This window comes from Triplophysa rosa, linkage group LG23, assembly GCF_024868665.1.
Source record: "Triplophysa rosa linkage group LG23, Trosa_1v2, whole genome shotgun sequence".
NCBI classification, from domain to species: domain Eukaryota; kingdom Metazoa; phylum Chordata; class Actinopteri; order Cypriniformes; family Nemacheilidae; genus Triplophysa; species Triplophysa rosa.
Genome location: NC_079912.1, coordinates 5,802,167 through 5,824,772, shown reverse-complemented (window position 1 = coordinate 5,824,772; position 22,606 = coordinate 5,802,167). Strand labels below are relative to the sequence as shown.

Here is a 22,606-nt window from a genome sequence, read left to right as displayed (position 1 = left end):
ACACCATATAATTATCATTTATGTATCATGAACATGCCATTTTGCTCCACACACATCAGATAGGCTACTTCACAAACACGCTGCATACACAACAGAATATACTTTCTGAATATAATCCTCTATGACAGTACGAACAGAACTCACACTTATGTTAAGTCGGGAGTATTTTATTTTGTGAAGCACCATCGAAGGATTCCACACTTTCATCTCCAGCTAAAATGGAGTGTGGAAGCTCATTTTGTCTGAGAGTCAATGGAAGAGAGCTTATCAGATGAAACATGGTTAGACAGTGCCCCCTAGCTGTAGGAGACAGTGTCTCCGCCCGTCTGGGAGCCAGGCGTTGACCTGCAGAATTTTAATAGAAACCAAGCATGAAAGGGAGAATTCTTTAAAGGCTTCATCAAGTGTGACCAACCAGCATCAGCAGTAACCCATGTTATACAGGCCACAGTTATGACCCCCTCAAAGGGATGCTTCGGAGGAGGCGGGCGACAGGGAGGGCCACACGCCCTCAGAAGTTTCCCCCATCTCCCTTGAAGAACGGCCTGGCCAGCCCAGCAGGAGGTGCACAGGGCCTGCTTTGAAAAATAACACCTTTGTGATCCCGTGTCCGGGACAGTGCGTGGTTTGCAGATGGCATAGAAAGAGCCACCACCAATGTGTCTCTTGAACAGAAATACAAGAGAGAATGGCATTTGAACGAATGCCAAGCTATCATCCTCCATCACGGAAACACAGCGTCTCTCTTCAGAGCTGAGAGTGTCGTTGTGAGTCTCCTGCCGGTTTACTATCCACACACTATCCTAATCTATTACAATTGTTTTTAATTATTTATTATATTCCTACAAAATAGCTCAAAATAGAAATAGAATAGAAATCGTTATGATTCAAGTTATACATAAAGTTAAAAAATTGTATTTGTCTAAAAAATTGCACCGAATATGCTGAAAGGGCTGGGTTTCGTTGTTATTTTTATTTATTTTTTGTTTGTTTTATTTTGCATGGATATAAAGCACATATATGTCGAATTCAAATAAAATATAAGTCAAGGTTAATGTTAAATGTAAAAATGATTAATTGGGGTGGATTTGGACAAACTGACAATTATCTCAATGTCCAAAAGCATCCCAATTTACCTGAAATAACCCTATTTTTAAAGCAAGACCAGCATCTATATAGAATGCATTACTATACAAAGTCTTTGTGCAAATGCATATTAAATTATATTAGTGGCTGATAATTTAGCATAACATTTTGAAAGTAGCCTATGGCTTGCCATAACTAAGCAACAAGAAATATGCATTCAGTGAGAGTTATCAATTCATGATTTTCAAATGATGTTATATTTTATTGTTTTTATTTAGTTTTGTTTAGTTATTTATTAGTTTAATTTATTTATTTTAGTTCATCAGTGCATTTTTTTAGTTGTTATCTACACATGCAGCAACGAAACGTCCACAGCATCACTACAGCACAGGGGTCACTGGCGTCACTAAGGTCTGAGGAAGAAATGAAAGCGGTGGGTTTGTGGAGCTTACGCAAAGTTGAATAAATCACTTCGGGGCTTGTGCTGGTGACAGGGCTTCCCCTCCATCCGCCTGAGACGGACGGGGAGAAGCAGAGCACTGAACTTCTAACCCCGCTTTCTGAAATCATTTTTAGCCGCGGCTGACAGTTGGTAACCGCTTTTTGACAGCGCGCTCCTGACGCCCGCCGGCGCGTTCCCGCGCTACTGCGGGTCCCCCGCTGTCGCCAAGCCCTCTGCAAAGGTGATCTGCTTTTGGCTTGTTTTCCTTTCCATTGGCTTTGGCAGGCATGTGTATTTTGATACTCTCTCCACTTCATTTATACCTGTCCTTGTGAATGGATTCTCCATTTCAACATGTCATTTTAAGCCAGCTATTTGTAGTTTTCCTACAGTATGAGAACATTGGAGAGGTTGCTTTAAAACAGCAGTCTGCCAAGCAAAATGCTACAGAGCTCGTCTTTTGTAGAAGTAGTCTACTTGGCTACATAACAGGCTACTAAACAATTTTAGATATCTACAAACATTAGGCTATTCGTGATTTACTTCAGTGTAGAGTTTGCCAGGCTGTAAATCTCATGTACAATACAACATGCATGCGTTTTGTTGCGTTAAAGAAAGTAGCTTAACGGAAAAGCTAAAATCACCCTTATGAAAATTAACCATGGTTTACTTGTAAACCATATGGAAATGCTGGGTTGTTTCAACACTGGAAAAAAACAGAGCTCAACTGAAATCATTTTTTAATGCTAAGGTTTAATTTTTTACCATGCATTTGTGAAATGTTCAAAAACTTGAATTGATCAAATAAAAAAATGCAACAAGGCAATAGAAAGGTTTGAGTTGCAAAGGGCTGACTTTTCTTTTAACACATATGTTTAGACTGTCATAAATGTGTAGGCCTACTAGTACCACCACAATAACAATAACCATACCTATAACCAAAAACAACACTACAACACTTTTACTAGCCTATAACAATACCATTTTTATTTAAAACGGTTATTTTAAGAGCAGATTAAGTCATATTGTTAAGTTATATATTAAAAAAAACGTAGTTAAGTTAGTTCCGTTAATTACGTTTTATTACTCCCCAACACACTTGACATCCAAATCGGAATCCTTTACTATTTTCCCATCCTGCAGCATAATATGAAATATGTTTCTCAGCAAAATGTAAGTGGTACCTTCCCATTAAAACCTTAAGTGGTTGCTATGTTAATAATAGGTTTTACTACATATTATATATGTTTTATAGTTCACTATGGTTTATTATGGTTTTACTACAATATCATAGTTAAAGGTACAGTGTGTAATTTTGTCGCTAGATGTCGCATATTCAATTCAACAATAATAAAGGTGTAGCTTCATGATGCTGTGATAACGCAATGATGAGTGACCTGATGCTGGATACAATTACTAACGTCGCTGGATTTAATTATTGTTGGAAACATTTGGGATAATGGAAGTACAAAAATATATTTATAGCAAAAGTCTTCCTTATCTTGAACTTTGATTGCAATACAAGGTAAATTTCTGTAAGGGCCAAGTCAAAAGATCCCACCCTCAAGTGTCTTTAATATTCTGGTCCCAAGACGGCCCAGAAACTTCTCTTTTCATTTTTAGGTTCAGCCAAGTCTGACTGCTATAAAAAAAAGAAAAGCATGCATCTCAACATAACACATGACTCTAGGTACAATTTATCCACAGGCAATGTGGGCTGAATTGCATGCTAAAGTTGAATACTCGTGAGCAAAGCAAACTATGAGCAACAATAGTAATGCTGGCTTTAGCAAGCACCACCGATCATTTATCATTGACACGATCTTGACCTGTGATCTCGATCAACTCAAACATTTAACGCAGCTCTTGTGCGCACGCAGCTGTGAATACCGTCTTTGTACTGTTAGCGTTGTGTGTGCGTGTTTGGAAAGCCTGTTGGCCCCTTCTCCATTCAACAAACTTCACACCGATCTCAGCCTCTTCTCACCCGAGAGGGACTCCTCCTCACAGGGCATAAATTAACCCCACAAAAAGCCGGGAGGAAAAAAGACCAGCCAGCAAGTCATTTTCATCTCCTATTAGCACGCTCTTTCATAACACAACGAGAAAACAGTTCGGCCATTGAAGACGGAGGGGATTGCGTGTTTTTCTCACACTGTAAAGATATTTTCGCGCTCGTGCATAGCAATAAAACACCGCCTGTTAGTTCACCTGGGGACACTATATGTTATTTTAATGAGCGTCGCTGGAGCCCTGGTTAATGCTTCTATGACTCTCGGAGCGATTGGGTGGAAGAAGAACATTTTACAGCGGAGGCGATATGACTTACAAGATGCTTCGTCAAACTAGCGGGCTGTCCCACTTCTCTAAAACATTACTTATGCAAATCGGCATACAAAACGTTATCGTGCACGTACAGTACGTATGCTGGGAAGACTTTGTAACCCTTTCGACACTTCATTTAGGTAAAGCGATATTTTAACCCAACATGGCCGATCATGAAAGCGCTTTGTGATGCTACGTTTTAATTGTCTTTGAAAAACATCGTAAAAGGCAAGTCGGCGACGTTACGATTTCATTGTGCACGGGACCATATGGCTGCACACATATTTTCTCATTTCATACATGTTTCTTTCTGACATCAATAATTCCTTGGCATCCAGTAGCGTCTGGACCGCTTCCAAAGCAATTATAAAGTTGCCGTGGAAACCGAGGCCGCCTGCCAAAACTAACCATACTGTCTCCGCTCTGCGAAAAGAAGACACCGAGACAAAGGAAGTGGGGATACAATGCGAAGATGACAGCATATCTGCGTATCGTTGTTATAATTCCCGACTGTGCATAATGTTGTTTCACAAGACTCGCTAAGCTCGCACCGGCCCGACGCAATTGCACTTTTCTTCTTTAGGGCAGCGAGAGGTTGTTAGGGGTTAGAGTAATATATCGTAACCTTATGCTAAGCTAATGAACAGGAAGATGGCCCAGTAATGGATACACTTTTACATTCATCTTTTCCAGACTCATTATATGGGTTGGTGACAAGCTCGTTAGGACTGGCCGCCAGATTACCCAAGTGAATAAAGCACAGACCCCTCATATGCTCAAATAAACACGCACGTACACACGCGGCCTGCGGTGTGTGTACTCAGACAACCTCTTGTGCTTTAAAAGGTGCCCGATGACTCTGTGTGTTTGTTGACTCTGTGTGTTTGTTCAATCGGTGTTTCGGCTTCATCTTCCATCTCGGAGATGTTGCATAATGTTGTTTGATCTTAACGTGACACAAAAGGGTTCACGCGAATCGTTCTCGATACCTTGACAGCTTAATTAAACATTTATAGGCTTGCATAGTCCCACGTTTATTTATGCATCTGTGAATACAAAATGGAATATGCTAAAATATTTAGTGGCACTTTGCATGAAAGTGTACATACAGTTATTGAATATGTTTTCATATGCTTATGGCTGTAGACCCAGCTCGAATCTCATTAGAGCTACATGGAGAGATCAATATTTGCATTCCCGGAAACCAGTCATCATTTAACACAACTTTAATGAGCTTGGAAGTTTCATTTACATACGCTCATCTGGTGGAGAGAAGGTATCTTTATTTTGTGTGTGTGTGTGCGTGTGTGTGTAAATGTGGGTTTTTATTTATCTGTGTGAAGATTGTCGAAACTGCCTTTTCTCAGTTTTCTCGCTGACTGCTAATTTAAACATCTACATTTTTGCAAGGGTTTGTTTGCTTGTTACGGTTTCTGTTGCAGTCCCCAAACTCCAGATGAATGTCGGCCAAATTAGTTTTTTTCCCTCATACATGACACATGTGTCGGTGTGAACAACAAAAAGCTAATTGAATCTGACGTTATCAAAACCGATATGAGCTTCTTTTATATGTGGAGACAAATTGGAAGCATAAATGATTGTTGCAATGTCATTTCAGTGTGAACTGTCAGGTTGCAACATTCATCAAAATCGCATGCTAGATTTAGCCTTCATATGAAAAAGATAGAAGACAGCAAAAACAGACACCGGCAAAGAGGCATACCACCTTTGTGGTCTCTTTTTGATCATGTAAAATAATAAACAGTTTCCTGTCAATGAAATAAAAAAACATACCAATGTCATTGTTAACAACCTCACAAAGAAACCTCAGAAGGATTATCAAGTCAAGACCCAGAAGAATAGCTAATAAATATTATCACAAGAGAGGATCAGCAAATAATAAGTGATGAAAGTGTAGTAAATGTATGCTTTATTTCTTGGGAGCTTTTTTGTTTCTATACAGTTTTTTAATAAAACCCATATTCACTGAAATGCTGTGGTTTGCCTTTTTGCTAGTAATATTGCACAAATATGCCCCCAAAACCATAGCTCCCCCAAAAATGAAAATTACTTAATCATTTACTCATTCACCCTCATGTCATTTTAAACCTGTACGAGTTTCTTTCTTCTTCAGAACACAAAAGAAGTTATTTTGAAGAATGTTGGTAACCAAACAACATTGAACCCCATTGACATCCATTGTGTGAACACAACCACTGAGACATTTCTCAAAATATTTTATTTTGTGTTACGAAGAAGAAAGAGTCATATACAGGTTTTGAACAAAATGAGTGACATGGGTGAACTACAGGCTATGTTGGATCTAATAATGTTTTAGTAAAATGACTCTTTTGTTGACCTTTAAAGAACAGACATTAGCTTGTACATAAATACTTGTACACTTGATCTATAGTCAGAAAAAAATGGTCACATTCCGTCCCTTAACTTCTAAAACTATTTCCACTGCTTCCAAAAGAGTAACAATTGTTCTCATTAACTAGAATTATGCTGTTGGTCTGAAAACAAGAACAGACTCGAACTTTTGCCATTTCTTGCATCTTTCGGCAATAGCCCAGTTACTAGGCTATTTTTAGCCCAGTTGCTCAGAACCAGAGGATACTTTTAGACAAGTTTAACCATAAGACCACACAGTGTCTGTTTGGTAACAAAATGTCTCTGACCTCATACTTTTGAGAAGTTATCATGCCCTAATGAAGTTACCAAGAATTATGTAGGACAGACATTAGACGCTCATTGAATGAATCACAGTTTCTGAAAGTGTCTACAGTTCGAGAATTCAACTATTGCATTCTTGTTATGGAAATAATTTAGATAAAAATTCACAGTGCTTATAGTGCATCAGATCTGCAGTTCTTAGTTAATACGTCTTCGGTTATAGCTTTGAATTGAGTCTTGGACTCACTACAGTCCCTTACACACACCAACACGCTCAATTGTCTCAAGCTTTTTTCAATGATAATGCCTTTAGCTACAGTGTTAGCTCAATACTGCCCTCTTGTGGCCACTACATGAATATCATCCATGTGTAAAAATCCCAAAACAAGCAAAACACTGTCATGAATTTGTCCTGGGTCATATGTACAGCATATCTTCTCAATATTAGTACATTTTCATTTTAGATTTACGGTTCTGTATGTTTCTGTGTTTAACTTTTCATTGAGATCATATTGATTTAAACTTTACAAATGATTGTTTTAAAAACGTTTTGCTTGCATTAAAATACGTTTAAACCATCTGACATTTTTATCTCGTATGTATGAACAGAAAAGGGGTTCGACTTGGATATCTGACACAGGAAAGGAGTTAAGAACATGTCTATGGTTTAATGTGTTAGTGAATAATATACTTTATAAATAAGTATATACATGTGAAGCGTTTGGTTGCAAAATGAGATAGCTTTTGAGATTTTTCAGTTATTGTGTCTTAAATCAAAACAAACCAACTGCAGTTTGATTGATATTAATTGGAATGCACAATAAAAAACATGATTTTTGAACATTTTAAAAAACGGAGTTATCTCATTTTGGAACCAAACTCTTCATATATATATATATATACACACACACATATTTACACAAAAAATATACATATGCATTGTTAAAATAGTCAATAAAGGTTATAAATGCAAATAACAATGCATGTCTATAAAGTGAAATACAAGCACTAAAATGAAACTTTATAGAATCCTGTCATTTTAATGCATGCTGTACAGTCCTGTCGTTGTCCTGTTACACTGGTTGCCCTTTCGTCGTGGCAGAACTTACTTTGCAGCAAGGTGTGAGATTGTTGAGTTTCTTCCCATCATAAAATATAGTGGCTGCGTGCGAAATCGCTTACTTCCATACTATATAGTAGGCGAAAATGAGTATGAGTCATGAATAGTATGTCCGAAACCTCAGTATGCAAAAATCAGTATGCGAGAAATACCCTGATGGTCTACTTACTACTTCCGCTGAGATTCGTGAGTGTGGATCAGATGGACACTTCTCTATCCCATGATGCCACGGGAGTTGAGCAACGGTCACATTTCAAAAGTAAATCAAATAAATATAGAGGAAAACTTTAAGGCGGACGTCCGTTTTTAACGTAAGTGCCAATAAATTAATTTCTCGTGACTAAATTGTGTTTTTATCAATGCTCACGAGTAGGTTGTTGTTAATACGTCTTAGGTCAAAAGCGCATGCGGGTCACATGACCATAAAACATGGCGGACGCAGTATGTCCGAAATGTATTCGTACTACTCCCACTCATACTATATAGAACGTTCTGTTTTGACGGCCGATATGTAGGTTCTTATTCAAATTCAGTACAAACTGTCACAGTATGCGATTTCGGACGCAGCCAGTGTGTCTTTTTTTCTCTCAATTTGATCCAGGCTTTGTTTTGCAGAGTCTCCATGTCGTGAACTGTTTGCGAGTGGACCTCACATCCATAGAATGCAATACTGTGGGTTCTACAATCGATTGGTTAATGGATTGTGGACAATAAACTGTGTTGGGTTTTATTGGTTTTACGTTTTGTATAACTAACATCTCACACCTCCCAATTCGCGATAACACAGAGTCCCGGTTTCCCCTCACTTTAATGTGAAACAATCCGACTAAATATATGTATGTTTCCCCTCTTAAAACACAACAAACAATGACCAAACGTTACATTCATGTACTCACTTGGGGTTTCTGTGAGTCTTGCAGGAGGAGAATATAAACTAGCATGTGCAGGCGGTATTTAAAAACCAAATGATAATCAATATTTATAAACACGCCCTCATCGCGTGCAAATATCTGCCGTTTAACCAATCAACAAAGATTACAGTGCCAACGTCAAGTTACGTTATTAATATTCATGAGACAATTGTCTACCATAGTAGGATTTGTTAATTCACTTCCGGGAACTCACGACGAAAGCGCACGTAAAAGAAGCATCACACCACGTGAGAAGTATTTCAGCCTATCAGATGTGTTGTTTAATATGTGGCCGAGACTCCTAAAACCACCCGTTATTCTCCTTATCATAAGACGAAGCAGGTGAGTTTTTATCTTATAAACACATTCGCAAAGCAGAACTAGCACGTTTGTCAGTGTCATCGTGTTCATAAAATGTGGTTTTGCTGTGTGTAAGTGATGAATAAGATCAGTTATTATAGACAGCTCAGCATTGAGCGCACTCACTGGATTAGACAAACTGTTGTTATCCTCCTGGATCTGCTCTCATTTGATACGTGCAGATTTCTGAGATTTATTTCTTGTTTACAAATTATTTATTTAGGTTATTTCAAAACTGGCAGATTTAGGATTTAACATCGTTTTTCGGATGTCGATAGATATAAGCATAAAGGATTATATCCGATTTATTTTCCCTCAGTTGTTGGTTCATTCTGATGAAATATATTCTCCTATCTGTAAATATATATTATGCCAATTGTTTTATATTCATGATTATAGTTGATGTTGATTATTTTAAAGTGAATAGTGCATTTTATAAGTGATTTTGTAATGAACTAATAAAGGTTAGTGTGGGTAGTTTAACTTGTAGAACAAGTCTGTGCATCAGTCTGAGACACATCTGATAGGACAACGCCCATAAATACATACACGGATGAAGATACCAGTTTTATGTTTGGCCCTAGTTGACACAAGTCCGATACAGTCTGACCTGCTATACATAATTTAAAAACTATGATTTAAAAGGTAAATAATTTTAAAAGGGTCATATGACAGGGCTAAAACGAATATTATCGTTTGTTTTAGATGTAATGCAATGTGTATACACTATTTAAGGTTCAAAAACACTGTATTTTCCACATACTGTGCATGTTCGTATCTCCTCTTTGCCCCGCCTCTCTGAAACGCGCAGATTTTTGACAAAGCTCATTGCTCTGAAAAGCGAGGTGTGCTATGATTGGCCAGTTAACCAGTGCGTAGTGATTGGTCGAATACTGCAAGTGTGTGATGGAAATGTAGCGCCTCTTACCATATTTGGAACATCAGGTTCCAAAGCAATTGAACTGACAGGTACGCCCACCTTACTTGCGTATACATTTGGGCGGTCTTAGTCAACTCATACCACGAACTGACGTAGATTTGTGTGGGTGTGGTTACACGAGGCGTTTCAGGCAGGTCTGGGTGAGCATTCGCTTTTAGATAGAATGCATCTTTTGTTAGAACACTTTCATTTTTGCAGTTGTACGTGTCTAATACATGCATGGGCAACTTATAACACACCAAAGACACAGAAAAACACGTATTCGCCCCATATGACCCCTTTAAACAACATTTTTGTCAGGACACCGGACTATTTGGGTGAACTGCAAAGAAAGAAAGAAAGAAAAATAAATATGTTAGTTGCCAGTCACATCACTTTAAATATATAAAAAAGAAAAGTTAAAATAATGTTCTATATCTTATACATTTATTTGTGTCAACCTAAATCTTTAGGTGACTTTGAAAAGTGATTCGCTCATATACACATTTATCTTTTCTGAAGGTGACCATGCAACCTATGAATATGTACATGGTTCCAAATACAGGGATACCTGGATGTCCACCTGGATTGGAGTATTTAACACAGGTTAGATAACATCTATTTCTCTAAAATCATTATTTCATCTTTAAATGCTTTAACAATCACAACAACTAACATTTAACTTTTGCAACATGTCATTTTTTGTAACTAAAACCTATTTTTTCTCTCTCTTTTAGGTAGATCAGCTTCTCATTAAACAGAAAGTAGAGGTTATAGAAGGTATATACTCTATTTTTTTATAGATGAACATATGAAGAGTTTGGTTCCAAAATGAGATAACTCTGTTTTAAATTGCTTTCCAATTAATATCAATAAAACTGCAGTTGGTTTGTTTTGATATAAGCCATAATAACAAAAAAAATACAGCTAACTAACACAATAAAACACAATAAAAACATGATGACATAATAAAAACATGATTTTTGAAAAATCTCATTTTGGAACCAAGCTCTTCATATGTTTGCTGAATATGTATTTTTGTACAATATCTCACATTAAACAGTAGCATCCTGTAGTTAAATCTGTGATTGTGTTTTTGTACAGCATTGGTAGGCTTCGAGAGCAACAATAAATATGAGATCCGTAACTCTGTGGGTCAGAGTGTTTACTATGCGGTGGAGGAGAACGACTGCCTCACGCGTCAGTGCTGCGGCCCGCTGCGATCTTTCACCATCCGTGTCATCGATAACTTTGGACAAGAAATCATCACAGTTGACCGTCCACTGAAATGCATGTCCTGTTTCTTTCCATGCTGTCTGCAAGAGGTGATCTCATGTGCATTTTTAGCCACACTATAATTAGATTATATAATAAAATATCAAACCAAGAGAAATAGCACAGGCATACTATTCATGTAATACATTTTAAATTGTAACACATTATTTGAGAGTTTTTAAATAATAAAACGTAACCCCAGTTGGTTAAAAGTCATATAGCTAAAAAGAGAGCTAAGAGAAGCTCTGCTATCATTTGTTTGTCGATCGGGTCACCCTGTCCTTCTTTCTGGATTCCTCCCCACCAGATGGAGATTCAGGCTCCTCCAGGAAACACAGTTGGATATGTTCGGCAGCAGTGGCACCCTTTCCTCCCCAAGTTCACAGTAGAGAATGAGCGTAGGGAGCCGGTTCTCAAGCTCCAGGGACCTTTCTGTGGCTGGAGCTGCCTGCCAGACGTGGACTTTGAGGTATCTTTACTCAAACACTGTTTGATAGAAACCTAATCTGATGTTTTACCAGATGTTGCCTGAAGCTCTTGGTGTGTAATAGTAGTTCCGTTTACGATTTAGTAAATCACAGTTCTTATTTCTTCTAAATAATAATAATGATGATCGCCTGGCCACCTGTCCTGAGTGACCTGTCCCTGCCTCAGCCAGAGATAGCTGGGAAAGGTTCCCCAGCACTCCCCGTGAGTCTGTGACCCCAATAGGGCCAAGCAGAGAATGGATGGATAATGCTAATATTTATTATAAAATGATATAAAGCACCCCCAATATGGACAAGCAGGCTTCATGTGACCCCAACAGGGACAAGCAAAAAACAAATGGATGAAAATAACAATAATTATTATTATGAAATTATAATGTAAAATTTATAAATTGTAAAAAGTGTTTTGTAAACTATTTATACTGTTTGGTAGCCCTCTAAATGTTTTAGCAGGGGCTTTATTTCTGATAGATTTTAACACAGGATGTCAGTCAGTTAACTTATAAACTTGACTTGTAAACAAAGTTATTATAGTTTACTAAAATTAAAATTTTTAAAACATTTCTGTTTATTGAAATCAAATGAAATATTGGCCTAAAAATTACTGGAAAAACCTAAACTAAAAGAAAAATTTAAATGTTGCCTCAGAAATAAACAGAAATAAGTTGAAGGCTTATTTTTATTAAGGCTACAATTATAATAATAAACAAAAACTTTAATTAAAAATAAAAACAAATTAATCTTATTTATCAACATAAAAAAAACAAATAAATAATAACATGACAAAAGCACGTAACAAAATGGCTAAATAAAAAAGGTATAAATAAAAGCTACAATAAAACTAAAAACCAAACTATTATAACTCTGCTGATAAAATGTATAATTCATGTCAAATGAATAAGAAAACTGAGGAATTCACCAAAGATTATAATTCTGATATGATTAATTGTCATGACAATAATGTAAAAAAAAAACAATTATCCAAAATATGTTTTTTATGACATGGGCATTTCATGTCTATGAATGCCCACAAGGTGGAACTGTTAACCAGTGTATGCAATACACTATTGTAAGGCATATATTTGATCAATGATTTAATTAACTGTACAATATTTTGAAATGTTGTTTATCATTTGTGATGTCCTGTGAAAGATCCTGACTCTGGATGAAGTCAGTATCGGGAAGATAAGCAAACAGTGGACAGGTCTTCTCCGAGAGGTATTCACGGACTCAGACAACTTTGGGATCCAGTTCCCCATGGATCTTGATGTGAGAATGAAGGCAGTGATGATTGGGGCCTGCTTCCTCATTGTGAGTATAAGCTAGACAACGAGCCTTTATAGTATGTGAGACACATAGTTTATGATTCCCTTACAAAACAAAAATATAGACGGTTTCATCAGACGTACACTCCTGGCCCGAAGTTAACTTGGTCTGTGTTTGCTTATAATATAACAATTTATTTTATATATATTTTATAATAATATTATTATTTTATGGTATATTAATTGTATTAAATTAAAACTACTCAACAGTTATTGATTCTTTGCAGAGGTCTAACTGAAGTTAAGTTTAGGCCACAGAACATTTGTTCTGTGAACGTATGTTGTTGCCTCTGAAATCGTCTATATGGAAATATACCATATAATTTCCATACATTGGAGCCAAGTGCTTATACTTTTCAAAATAGGAAAAGTGGAAATTCCTTATGTACAGTATTATTCAATATATTGTAATATATTAAAAGTGTATTATTCTATATACTTTTACTATATATACTACTGCATATTTATATATTCTTAAATATATATTTAATTATTATTATTATTGAGAGTAAATATACTGTATATGGAAATACATTTTCTTTCTGCATGAAGGTATGTTTGAAATTTATCTTTTTGTTTTTCAGGACTTCATGTTTTTTGAGACAAACAACTAACTGCTACGCAAAAGATTGAGAGAATGGCATGATGTTTGGATCTGTGGTAATGGGTGAAAATGGAAAAAAATACTTATACACATTGTTCATATGTGACATCAACTGAAATGCATGTGAATATAGTGTAGATAGTTCTGGTTGTACTGAATAAAGCGTATTGTTTATTTTTATATACATGTAACAGATTATTCTAAACCATAAATGGCTTTTTAAAGGAATAGCTCACCCAGAGATTAAATATTTGCTCACCCTTACGTTGTTCCAAATCCATACTGGAAACTGAGCATAAAGGTGACACTGTTTTCCATACATTATAAACCATAAAATCAATATATCTCATGCCCTATATTCCAAGTCTTCTAAAGCCATATGATACCTTTAATGAACAGACTTAAACAGATATACTGTTAGGATCAGTAAGATGAACCTCTAGGATTATGCATATTAAATGTTGCTGTAATTGTCGTTCTGAATGACCTGAAATTTACAACAATAAAACAGAAAGCGTTTGTAATTTAAAACATAGTAATTTCTAATTGTGAAATAGCATATTTTGTCTTTGTTTAGTGTCAACATGTTTTTAACTAATTTGTGAGATTTTCTTTTGTTTTTTGTGTATTTTTTAGTACTACTCAATATTTCCAGTAGATGGCAATGTTTATCTATAAGTTTACTCAAATACTTAGTTCTTGTGTTTGGAAATGAATTGTTAAAAGTTATGACTCAGGTATGAAAACCACAATGCTTGCAATTAAACCATTTCTATGAGCCTTTACAAATTTCTGTTTTACATAATTCATGTCTTATAACAGAATGAATGCCAAGAAAAAAACTGCACTTGTTCTGTTTTTTAAATCTTATTTTGTCACATTTCTGACATTGACGTTGTATTAAAATGGTCCATACACTGCCAAACATAGTTTTATAAATGAGACATTCTTATTTATTTTTGTCTAACTATTGTGTTGCCATCCAACTGCTGTTTCTTTCACTTTTAGTTGTACCTCACCATGGCTTTAATACAGTTGTCATGTTAACCTACAACGCCTTAACTGAGATGGTATTTTGGGGGGAGGAATGCATAACATTTTTGGATGGAATGAATCTGTTTTTTTCTGAAACTGTAATCAAAAAGCCGGCCTCTTAATGAGCTGTGAATTAGGAACAACACAAATAAGGGCAGGTCATATAAATACAATAACTGTTAATAGACATTAGAAAGTATTCGGTATGACAGCTTTGTTCTGACCGTTTTGTGTTGAAGATTTAAAAAGGCCCCTTAACCTTGTTTAAAAAAAACAGCACATGCTGGCTAAAACAGAGTTTTAGGGGACTGAAAACGCAAACTTTTGAAAACAGGTTTCAAAGTGCACGTTTTTGTTGAAAATTAAAGTTGAAAACGACGCCGTTCTCGTCTCCGTGAAAACCCTGAAAACGCAAGAATTAGAAAACGATGACATCATGCGCATGAGTATTACGCGTTCTGTAGGCATGCGCGAGCCGCGAGTAGTCCCCAAACAACAATGGCGGTCACCATGCTGCATGTTTGAGCCGCGTGAAATACTTTTTTTTTATCATTTCGCCAGCAAAAAGTAGACTTACTGCACCACTACAACCAGCAGCGACAAGTATTTATATACACACTGCTATAAACATACATACACGCCAACAAAGTGTATTAAAAGCGCTTTTAGATTAAAACAGTGTATGCGGACGTGCGCAGGTTTCTTTATAGCGCAACAGCGCCATCCACTGGCTTGTGGCCTGGCATGCATAATACATCGTTTTTATTCGTTTTCCTGGATCCGTGTAAATGCAGATCATTTTGATAACGCTGTCGTGTTTACGTGACATTTTTCAAAAATGCAAAGGAAAACCTTTTAGTTTTATCTTGTAAACATACTCTTAGTGTTTGAGCTGTATATATATGCATGTTAAAAATATTACCAAAAAAAGTGTTTCTCAGAATAAGGGCTAAAAAGACCGCTGCTCAAATATCAGTCTTGTTATTAAAAGGAAGAAAAAATTGCTTTATGGTTTCCTCAATATTACAAGAACGGACAGAGCCAAACCGATCTGCCGAGCAAGATGGTGATGTCATGGGATGCCTCTGTGAACTATGGGAAAACCTTGGCTTGGATTAGTTTGTAAAGAAGTTGAACCGATACCTTTACAGGTCTGTAAATTACGTCATTACTATTGCTTACGTGACATTGTATTTATTTTTCCATGCTTTGCCACAAACCACTATAAGTAACAAACAAATAAATTATGCAAGAAGAGACTGATGCAACTGTTTACTTTTTGGTATTTTGGTAATGGGTATTGGTTACATGGTTTGAAGAGTTTGCCAAGAAAAATGCAATGCAACTATGTCAAAGCCGGTATATAATCATGTGCGATGACCCAGATTTTACAGTTTGAACATTTGTCTTTTTGTAATTACGAGCAAACTAGCTCATTGCTTTTGAAGGAAAGAAAAACAAGTCTATACTGCACTGACGGGCAACTTGTGCATTTCTTAAAGATTAAAATGGATCGAAACAATGTATGTGTTCATGGTGAACGTCATATGCTCATGTTTTCCATAATTGTTTAATAATGTTATTCAGACAAAATATGTCTTTAGAGACATCTGAAGCTGTCAAGTATAGTGAGTTCAAGGCCTGAACATCTCTAGTTTGTGTACATTTTTGTGTAATAACTGTGAAAAAGAAATGTTCCCTGTACGTGTCAATTCCTATTTATGAATGTATTCAAGATGCTGACTGTGGTTTGTCAAGATGCGCTTCTGAAGAAATTGTCTTTATCTTGGTATTCAGTTTCTTCTCTAACATTTCTGTCGGTCCTGACCGTATACCGCATCCCCACCCTAACAGTAACCACAAATTATCCCTGAAATCAATGGGGAAATAATAAGTTTGTACGGTTTTTAGGTCGATGACCCTAACCCCTTTGCTTATCTTTAAACTCTCATAGTAATATTGTTTTAGGCCCAACAATGTCGATCCAGAAGCATTTCCTATATTGGCAAAACCACCCATATGTCACAGTCTACAGTACATGAGATAATCGTCCATGTTACAGCTAAAAAGAACCATGTTTCAAAGTTTAATGTAAATAAAATACAGTTATCTTGACACACATATTTCCTATCGAATTCCAGAACCCCCTACACATCGGGGGACATTTGCATTACCTCAGCCCCAGATTGTGTGCACTTGATGTATAGGGTTCAACTGAAGGACACATGTTAGCATGCACAATAGTGTGTGCTTTCTTAATTGGGTGTAATTAATTTCCTTTTATCAAACTAACTGGCAGCTTTGTTTGAAAGATGTATGAGAACGCAAGTCACCGGCTACATATGTAAGCTACAATGCCCTTACAAACAACACATGTAATTTCCTGTATAAGTGTGTGAGGACCACACAGCCAAACAGAGGTCTCACAAACAGCTGTGCAAACACAACAGTCCACAGTGAGATGAGACATTAAGAACGGGCTCACGATACAGCTGCAATGTTTAGGTATTCACTCGGCCTGAGTTATTGGTAATTGTTTGGAGTTAGCACATACTCTGGTGAGACTCTCTTACTGGGTCTCATCCACAATATGATGTGCTCTCCTGAGATTTGTCCGTAGTTGAGCTGACCGCTAAATCTTGCTTATAATGCACATTCCACATGAGACTCGGCCTTGCCTGTGCCCTGAAATGGTGATGGTCAGGGTGTATAAATACAGCCGACCATCTTATTTCAGACTGGCCTCTCTAATGATCATGTTTGGCATTACTCTAATGAGAGACTGCTTATAAGACTCATCCTGTATAATTAAGCTGAGGAGAAATCTCCCAAGAGGACAACTAAAGCTGTCCAAGGAAGCCCCACGTTTGAGCCACCTAAAGTCTCCTTGCTTTATAACCATTGCATGATTATAGCGCCATACTGTGGCTATGTCTTGCATTGTACACTAGTTTCTTTAAAGGGACAGTGCACCCGAAAATGACCATTTATTCATTTATTTACCCTCATGTGATTCAAACATGTTTTACTTTTTTCTTCTACAGAACACAGAAGATATTTTAAAGAATGTTGGTAACCAAACAACACTGACACCCACTGACTTCCACTGTATTAACACAAAACCACTGAGACATTTCTCAAAGTATCTTCTTTTGTGTTTTGGCTGACTAATTGATGAGAATTGTCATTTTTGGGTGAACTATCGTTTTAAGCAATATACCTGGGAATTCTATCATTTAGCCATTCTAACCTCTTTCCAATTCCCTGATACTTTCTTCCTTGGAACTCAAAAGAAGAAATTTAGCAGGATCCTGCTGTTTTTATACATTCATCGTTTAGTAACCCCAGGCTGTCAAGCTCCTAACAGGACAAAAAGCAGCTAAATCTAAAAATAGCGGTTTGTATGTTTCACATGCAAATTTCCAAATATAATTTCTAGTATTCTAGTATTGTTAGTTAATCATAAAAATGTCTTCACAAAGCTTTTTGGAAAGTAAGATTATTTTTCAGGTTATTTTACACCCAGCTTGTAAATTTGCAGTTTATTTCTGTAATTGAACCTTTTTGTACCACATTTAAAAAATAATGTGAAAACTCTCTCAAATAAAACATTAAAATTCTGTAAAATTATTATTTTTTATTTTGCCCTGTATATTTGCATGTATTGGAAAAGCACAAAATAAACATTCTGTTATACTTTCCAACTGTCCCTTTATGCAAATTCAGTTTTAAAAAGTAACCATAGCCCACATTGTGTGGCAAACTGACTCTATTTTCTGCCTAAAACGGTGTATCCCACATTTTCAGCATTGCAAATGGTGCCATTCGGGCTGCATATATTGCATGTTGTACCACCCATATGAATGATGGGTTCTAGGTGGATACTTTGTGATGGATAGTCTGACAAATGGATTTTCCCCGGTGGTCAAGTTGTCTTTGTGATTTTGTCTTAGCATTCTGTAATTCCCTTTCCTCCAAACCTCTAACCTCATTCAAAACTCAGCACAGATGTGGAAATAAGGTGGTGCGGTTAACACCGGATTGTTTATCATAGAGGCAATGGACCTCAATAGATTAAAGCTTGTAATTAACACAAAGTGGCATGGACATATACAGATATTTAAAATTTGGCAAGAAAGCTGTTATTGGAAGTATTTATAGCATCATCAGATCTATGACAACATGGCGTCTTGGATGGATGAATCATCATTGTGATTGAGAAACCATTTGCCAGACCTTCCAGCGCCACAAAATAAGGAACATGGTACTGTATGATTGTTAGTTTAGTTTCACCCTGTACTTGTGGAAGAACTAGGTGGGCTATATTTTACGATTGTCTCGCTTTGTGATTCAAGACAAAAGATCCCAAAAGTCTGTTATAATGTTTAATATAGATTCGCCCATTGGTTTAACCACAGCCCAATTCTTTCCCCTTCATCAAACTTCAGAGTACTTCAAATGAATGGAAATAAAAAGAGAAATCAGAGTTTTAAAGAGAGATTCATAACTGTCTTTATTGCCTGCAGACATCCCTGTCTCATCAAACTAAAGGCTTTGCCTTTCAAGTACTGTACATTATAATAGGAGACACTTACATTTATAATGTTCCTTATATATCACAAAACAAAAAAACAAAACAAAACAAAAAATTAAATAAGATAACGCTGCAGAATAGAAGCCATAATACACATTTTTTATTCAATGAAAGGAGAAAAAATGTACTTTAGCTATTCTGAGTTTTATATAACCCACTTCTAGGACAATATGTTACTTTTCATGGGTTTTAAGTTAGTCTTCATTAGCTGGGTATTCATCCAAACGTGATGCGAATTTTTAACAGACGCATAGTCATGTGGATTTAATGCTTGCTACGTCAGGCTTTATTCAGCATATGGGTTTCCATCTCCCATCATTTGCATAAACTGCCCCCCCCCAAAAAGCGAGATTGTTTTAATCTCGCTTTTTGTTTTAAAACAAAAGCGATTGTTTTAATCTGGCGTTTCCATCACTCGTTTCTGATGCGAACTTCAAAATGTGCATTTAACCAAAGTGATAGAAACATAGCTATTGTACATTGTGTTCCCGTTCATTTGAGTTCTTCATTACTTTAATTACTCCTTGTTTGTTGCCATGGTTACTCATTGTGTTCTTAGTTTCCATAGTCATTGAATAGTTCCACATGTGTCTTGTTTAGTTGCCTTTTAGGTTTAGAGGCCGTTTACACAAGACCGTTTTCAATTAAAATTTGAAAAAAAAATGTACTTTTGAAAACGGGTCTCAAAGTGCCAGTTTTTGAAAATGACAGCGTTATCGTCTCTGTGTAAAATCTGAAGACGGCGTTTTCCGATAACGATGCTGTCATACGCATGTGTATTACGTGTTAAGTCTGTAGGTATGCGCAAGTATTCCCAAAACAATAACTTTTTTTGTTTTCTACTCTATCGTTGTCGCTCATTTATACGGATATATAGGCAGGCTAAAGATTGTTGTGAACAATTGTGAAAATTAAGAATAATCAAAACGAACAGTAAATAACACAAGGTTCTGTTTTAAGACCACTTGTTGGTGGATGGGCTCGTTGAAATGCTTCGTTCTGATTGGCCAGTCGTGACATTTGCAGGTTCGTTATTATAACAACCTCTCAAAACTAACAACACCGGATGCAGCAAATAATTTTGACAGTTTTTTTGACAAATTAAATATAAATTTATGACATTATATTTACAAATGATTAAACCAAATTGCCTGTTTGTGACATTTGAACGTGGTTTCTTACCTTAAAAACCGAAAGTAAACCGCTTTTCATCACGGAACGGAAGGTCTGCAAGCAGTATAAATGAGCTAATAAAATATTTCAAATTCACATTTCATGTCCATTTTTTTCTCATGTGCCAAGTAGCCATGCAATAAGCGGAATAATGTACAGGCAGCCGGTTATCGCAGAAATAAGCCCCTTCAGTGTGATACAAGACCCTCGCGTCAGGTCCAGGTCACACTGTCGGGGCTTATTTCTGCGATAACAACCGGCTGCCTGTACATTATCCCTTACTTAGGGAACATGTTTGGGTATTACCATGGCCCTTGTTGCGTGGCAAACTGACTCTATTTTCTGTATTCGGTACTGGTCAGCGTGTTGACAAAATGTTTATATGCTCTCCTACTTGTAAGTCGCTATCTAGGACCAGAACTGACCGTTTTATGAACTGCATGTTGTACCACCCAAATGAATGATGGGTTCTATGTGGATACTGTGATGGATAGTCTGACAAATGGATTTTCCCTAGTGGTCAAGCTGTCTTTGTGATTTTGTCTTATTATGTGATATATTTGGGTACAGTATAACTAACTACTTCATAATGCAACACACTGATATCCATGTCATGACTCCTCCCTTTCGAAGAACCATGGCTGACATAGCACTAAGATGTCATCACTTTTTTTGCCAAAGCTCACTCTGTAGAGGAAGTTTGTCCGTTTAGGGCTACTGTAGAAACAACATGGTGGATTCCATGTAAGGGGACCCGCGGTGTATGTGTCACGTAACGGGGTGAGTCACAGGGATACAAAGAACGGAGCACCCAGACGCAGACAGCGGGTAAGGGGTTAACAAGACATTTAATAAATAATAAAACACAAAACAAAAACCCACGAGGGGGTAAAATACAATGACAGTGGGAACAATATCTCCAGACTAAACACTAACGTAGACTTACTAACTTGACAGAATAAACACTTGACATAAACTCATATACATTAAACTAAACTTAACTAGACAGGAATACGAGCAGGAACAACCACGAGGACACGGAACGAACTCACCAAACAAATGACAATGAACCAGCACAGGACAGAAAACACAGGGACCTTATAAAGGGAACAAATCAAGAGGGAACAGGTGTGGGGCATGAACTAATTAACAATCAATAATGAGGCAACGAAAGGGCGGGAACAGAGACAGGACTGGGAGAGAATGGAAGGCCAACAGGGCCAAAACTCTCCCTCCACATGAAACATGGGGTTCTGCCATGGCTCTGCCACAAGACCAAGAAAAACATGACAAGAGAGGCAGAACCATGACAGTATGTAGATATAACTCATTCTAAGGTCATAAAAACATAGCACTGCATTATGTAAGGTCTTTATAAAAATCTGAAGACATGGTTATGTGTATTATATTGCATTTCTGTCAATAGAGCTTTTGAGTTTCTTTTTATTATGCTGTAAAGCCATTTAATACGTTTAACTGCCACCAGACAATGCTTGTAATTTAAACATGCATGTTCACATATAACTGACACTCTTCCAACAAACCAAGAACAGATGTGGCAGACGATCAGTACTAGTTTAATGAGTTTCTCACTGTATAATACAAGTGATTTCAGCTGTCCATGGGTTAGTGGCGCGCATAAGACGCACATTCTTAATAGCCACATCTGTATAGTCCTCGACTGCCTAGAAATCCTACTCTCTCAGAAACCTGCAAAATGTCATGGGATATGGGGAGGACAGTTGTGTCATTATTGATCATTTCTGGCATTATTTATATCTACACTCTTGCACAGAGAGTTCAATATGTGACTGAAACGTTGTCCACCTGCAGTGACAAAGTTTGCAACAAGACATTTTTTAAAGGTTCACAGTGAATGAACCTTTGCTGAACTCAAGACTGGTGGATTTGTTTTGCTCATAGCTATATGCGTGAGTGAAATCGTGTTAAAAATGTAAATGTTGCCCTCAATGACACTAATCAGGGGTTTGGACATGAACCAGATTACCTCATTATAAAAATGTGTAAACCACACCATATGTTTGAAAGCTTGAGAGCACAATAAAAATGCAATAATAGTTACCATTTCATGTTTTCTAATGCTTAGAGGATCTGTCTTTGGAAGGTATTGCGATGTTTAACACAATTGTAGTCAATATGGGCCATTCTACAGAATTGGTGCAAAATCAGAGTTGGAAACATTTTGAATTTTTTTTCCAGTTTTGTTTTATGTATGCAAATGGTATAATATCAAAGGTACACATTTCTAGTAA

The 22,606-nt window shown here is 36.8% G+C and overlaps 1 protein-coding gene across 2 annotated transcripts; it reads left to right on the top strand.

The window, feature by feature from the left end:
* The first annotated feature begins 7,859 nt into the window (after positions 1-7,859).
* Positions 7,860-14,719, top strand: si:ch73-206p6.1 (phospholipid scramblase 2). Of its 2 annotated transcripts, none has more exons than XM_057323100.1 (7): positions 7,860-7,960; positions 10,362-10,445; positions 10,577-10,619; positions 10,944-11,164; positions 11,422-11,583; positions 12,755-12,913; positions 13,512-14,719. In XM_057323100.1, the coding sequence occupies exons 2-7, from the start codon at positions 10,368-10,370 to the stop codon at positions 13,539-13,541; spliced, it is 693 nt and encodes a 230-aa protein (XP_057179083.1). In that variant the 5' UTR covers positions 7,860-7,960; positions 10,362-10,367; the 3' UTR covers positions 13,542-14,719. The 2 variants fall into 2 exon arrangements, with proteins under 2 accessions (XP_057179083.1, XP_057179082.1); XM_057323099.1 differs by lacking the exon at positions 7,860-7,960 and adding an exon at positions 8,791-8,902 and having other exon boundaries at positions 13,512-14,717.
* The last annotated feature ends 7,887 nt before the right edge of the window (positions 14,720-22,606 follow it).

Excerpts from the sequence above, each read along its gene's own strand:
- si:ch73-206p6.1 (XM_057323100.1), top strand. The coding sequence starts at position 10,368 with ATGCAACCTATGAATATGTACATGGTTCCAAATACAGGGATACCTGGA. Across the intron at positions 10,446-10,576 it reads GATTGGAGTATTTAACACAG|GTAGATCAGCTTCTCATTAA; the intron begins GTTAGATAACAT and ends TCTCTCTTTTAG. Across the intron at positions 12,914-13,511 it reads TTGGGGCCTGCTTCCTCATT|GACTTCATGTTTTTTGAGAC; the intron begins GTGAGTATAAGC and ends TTTGTTTTTCAG.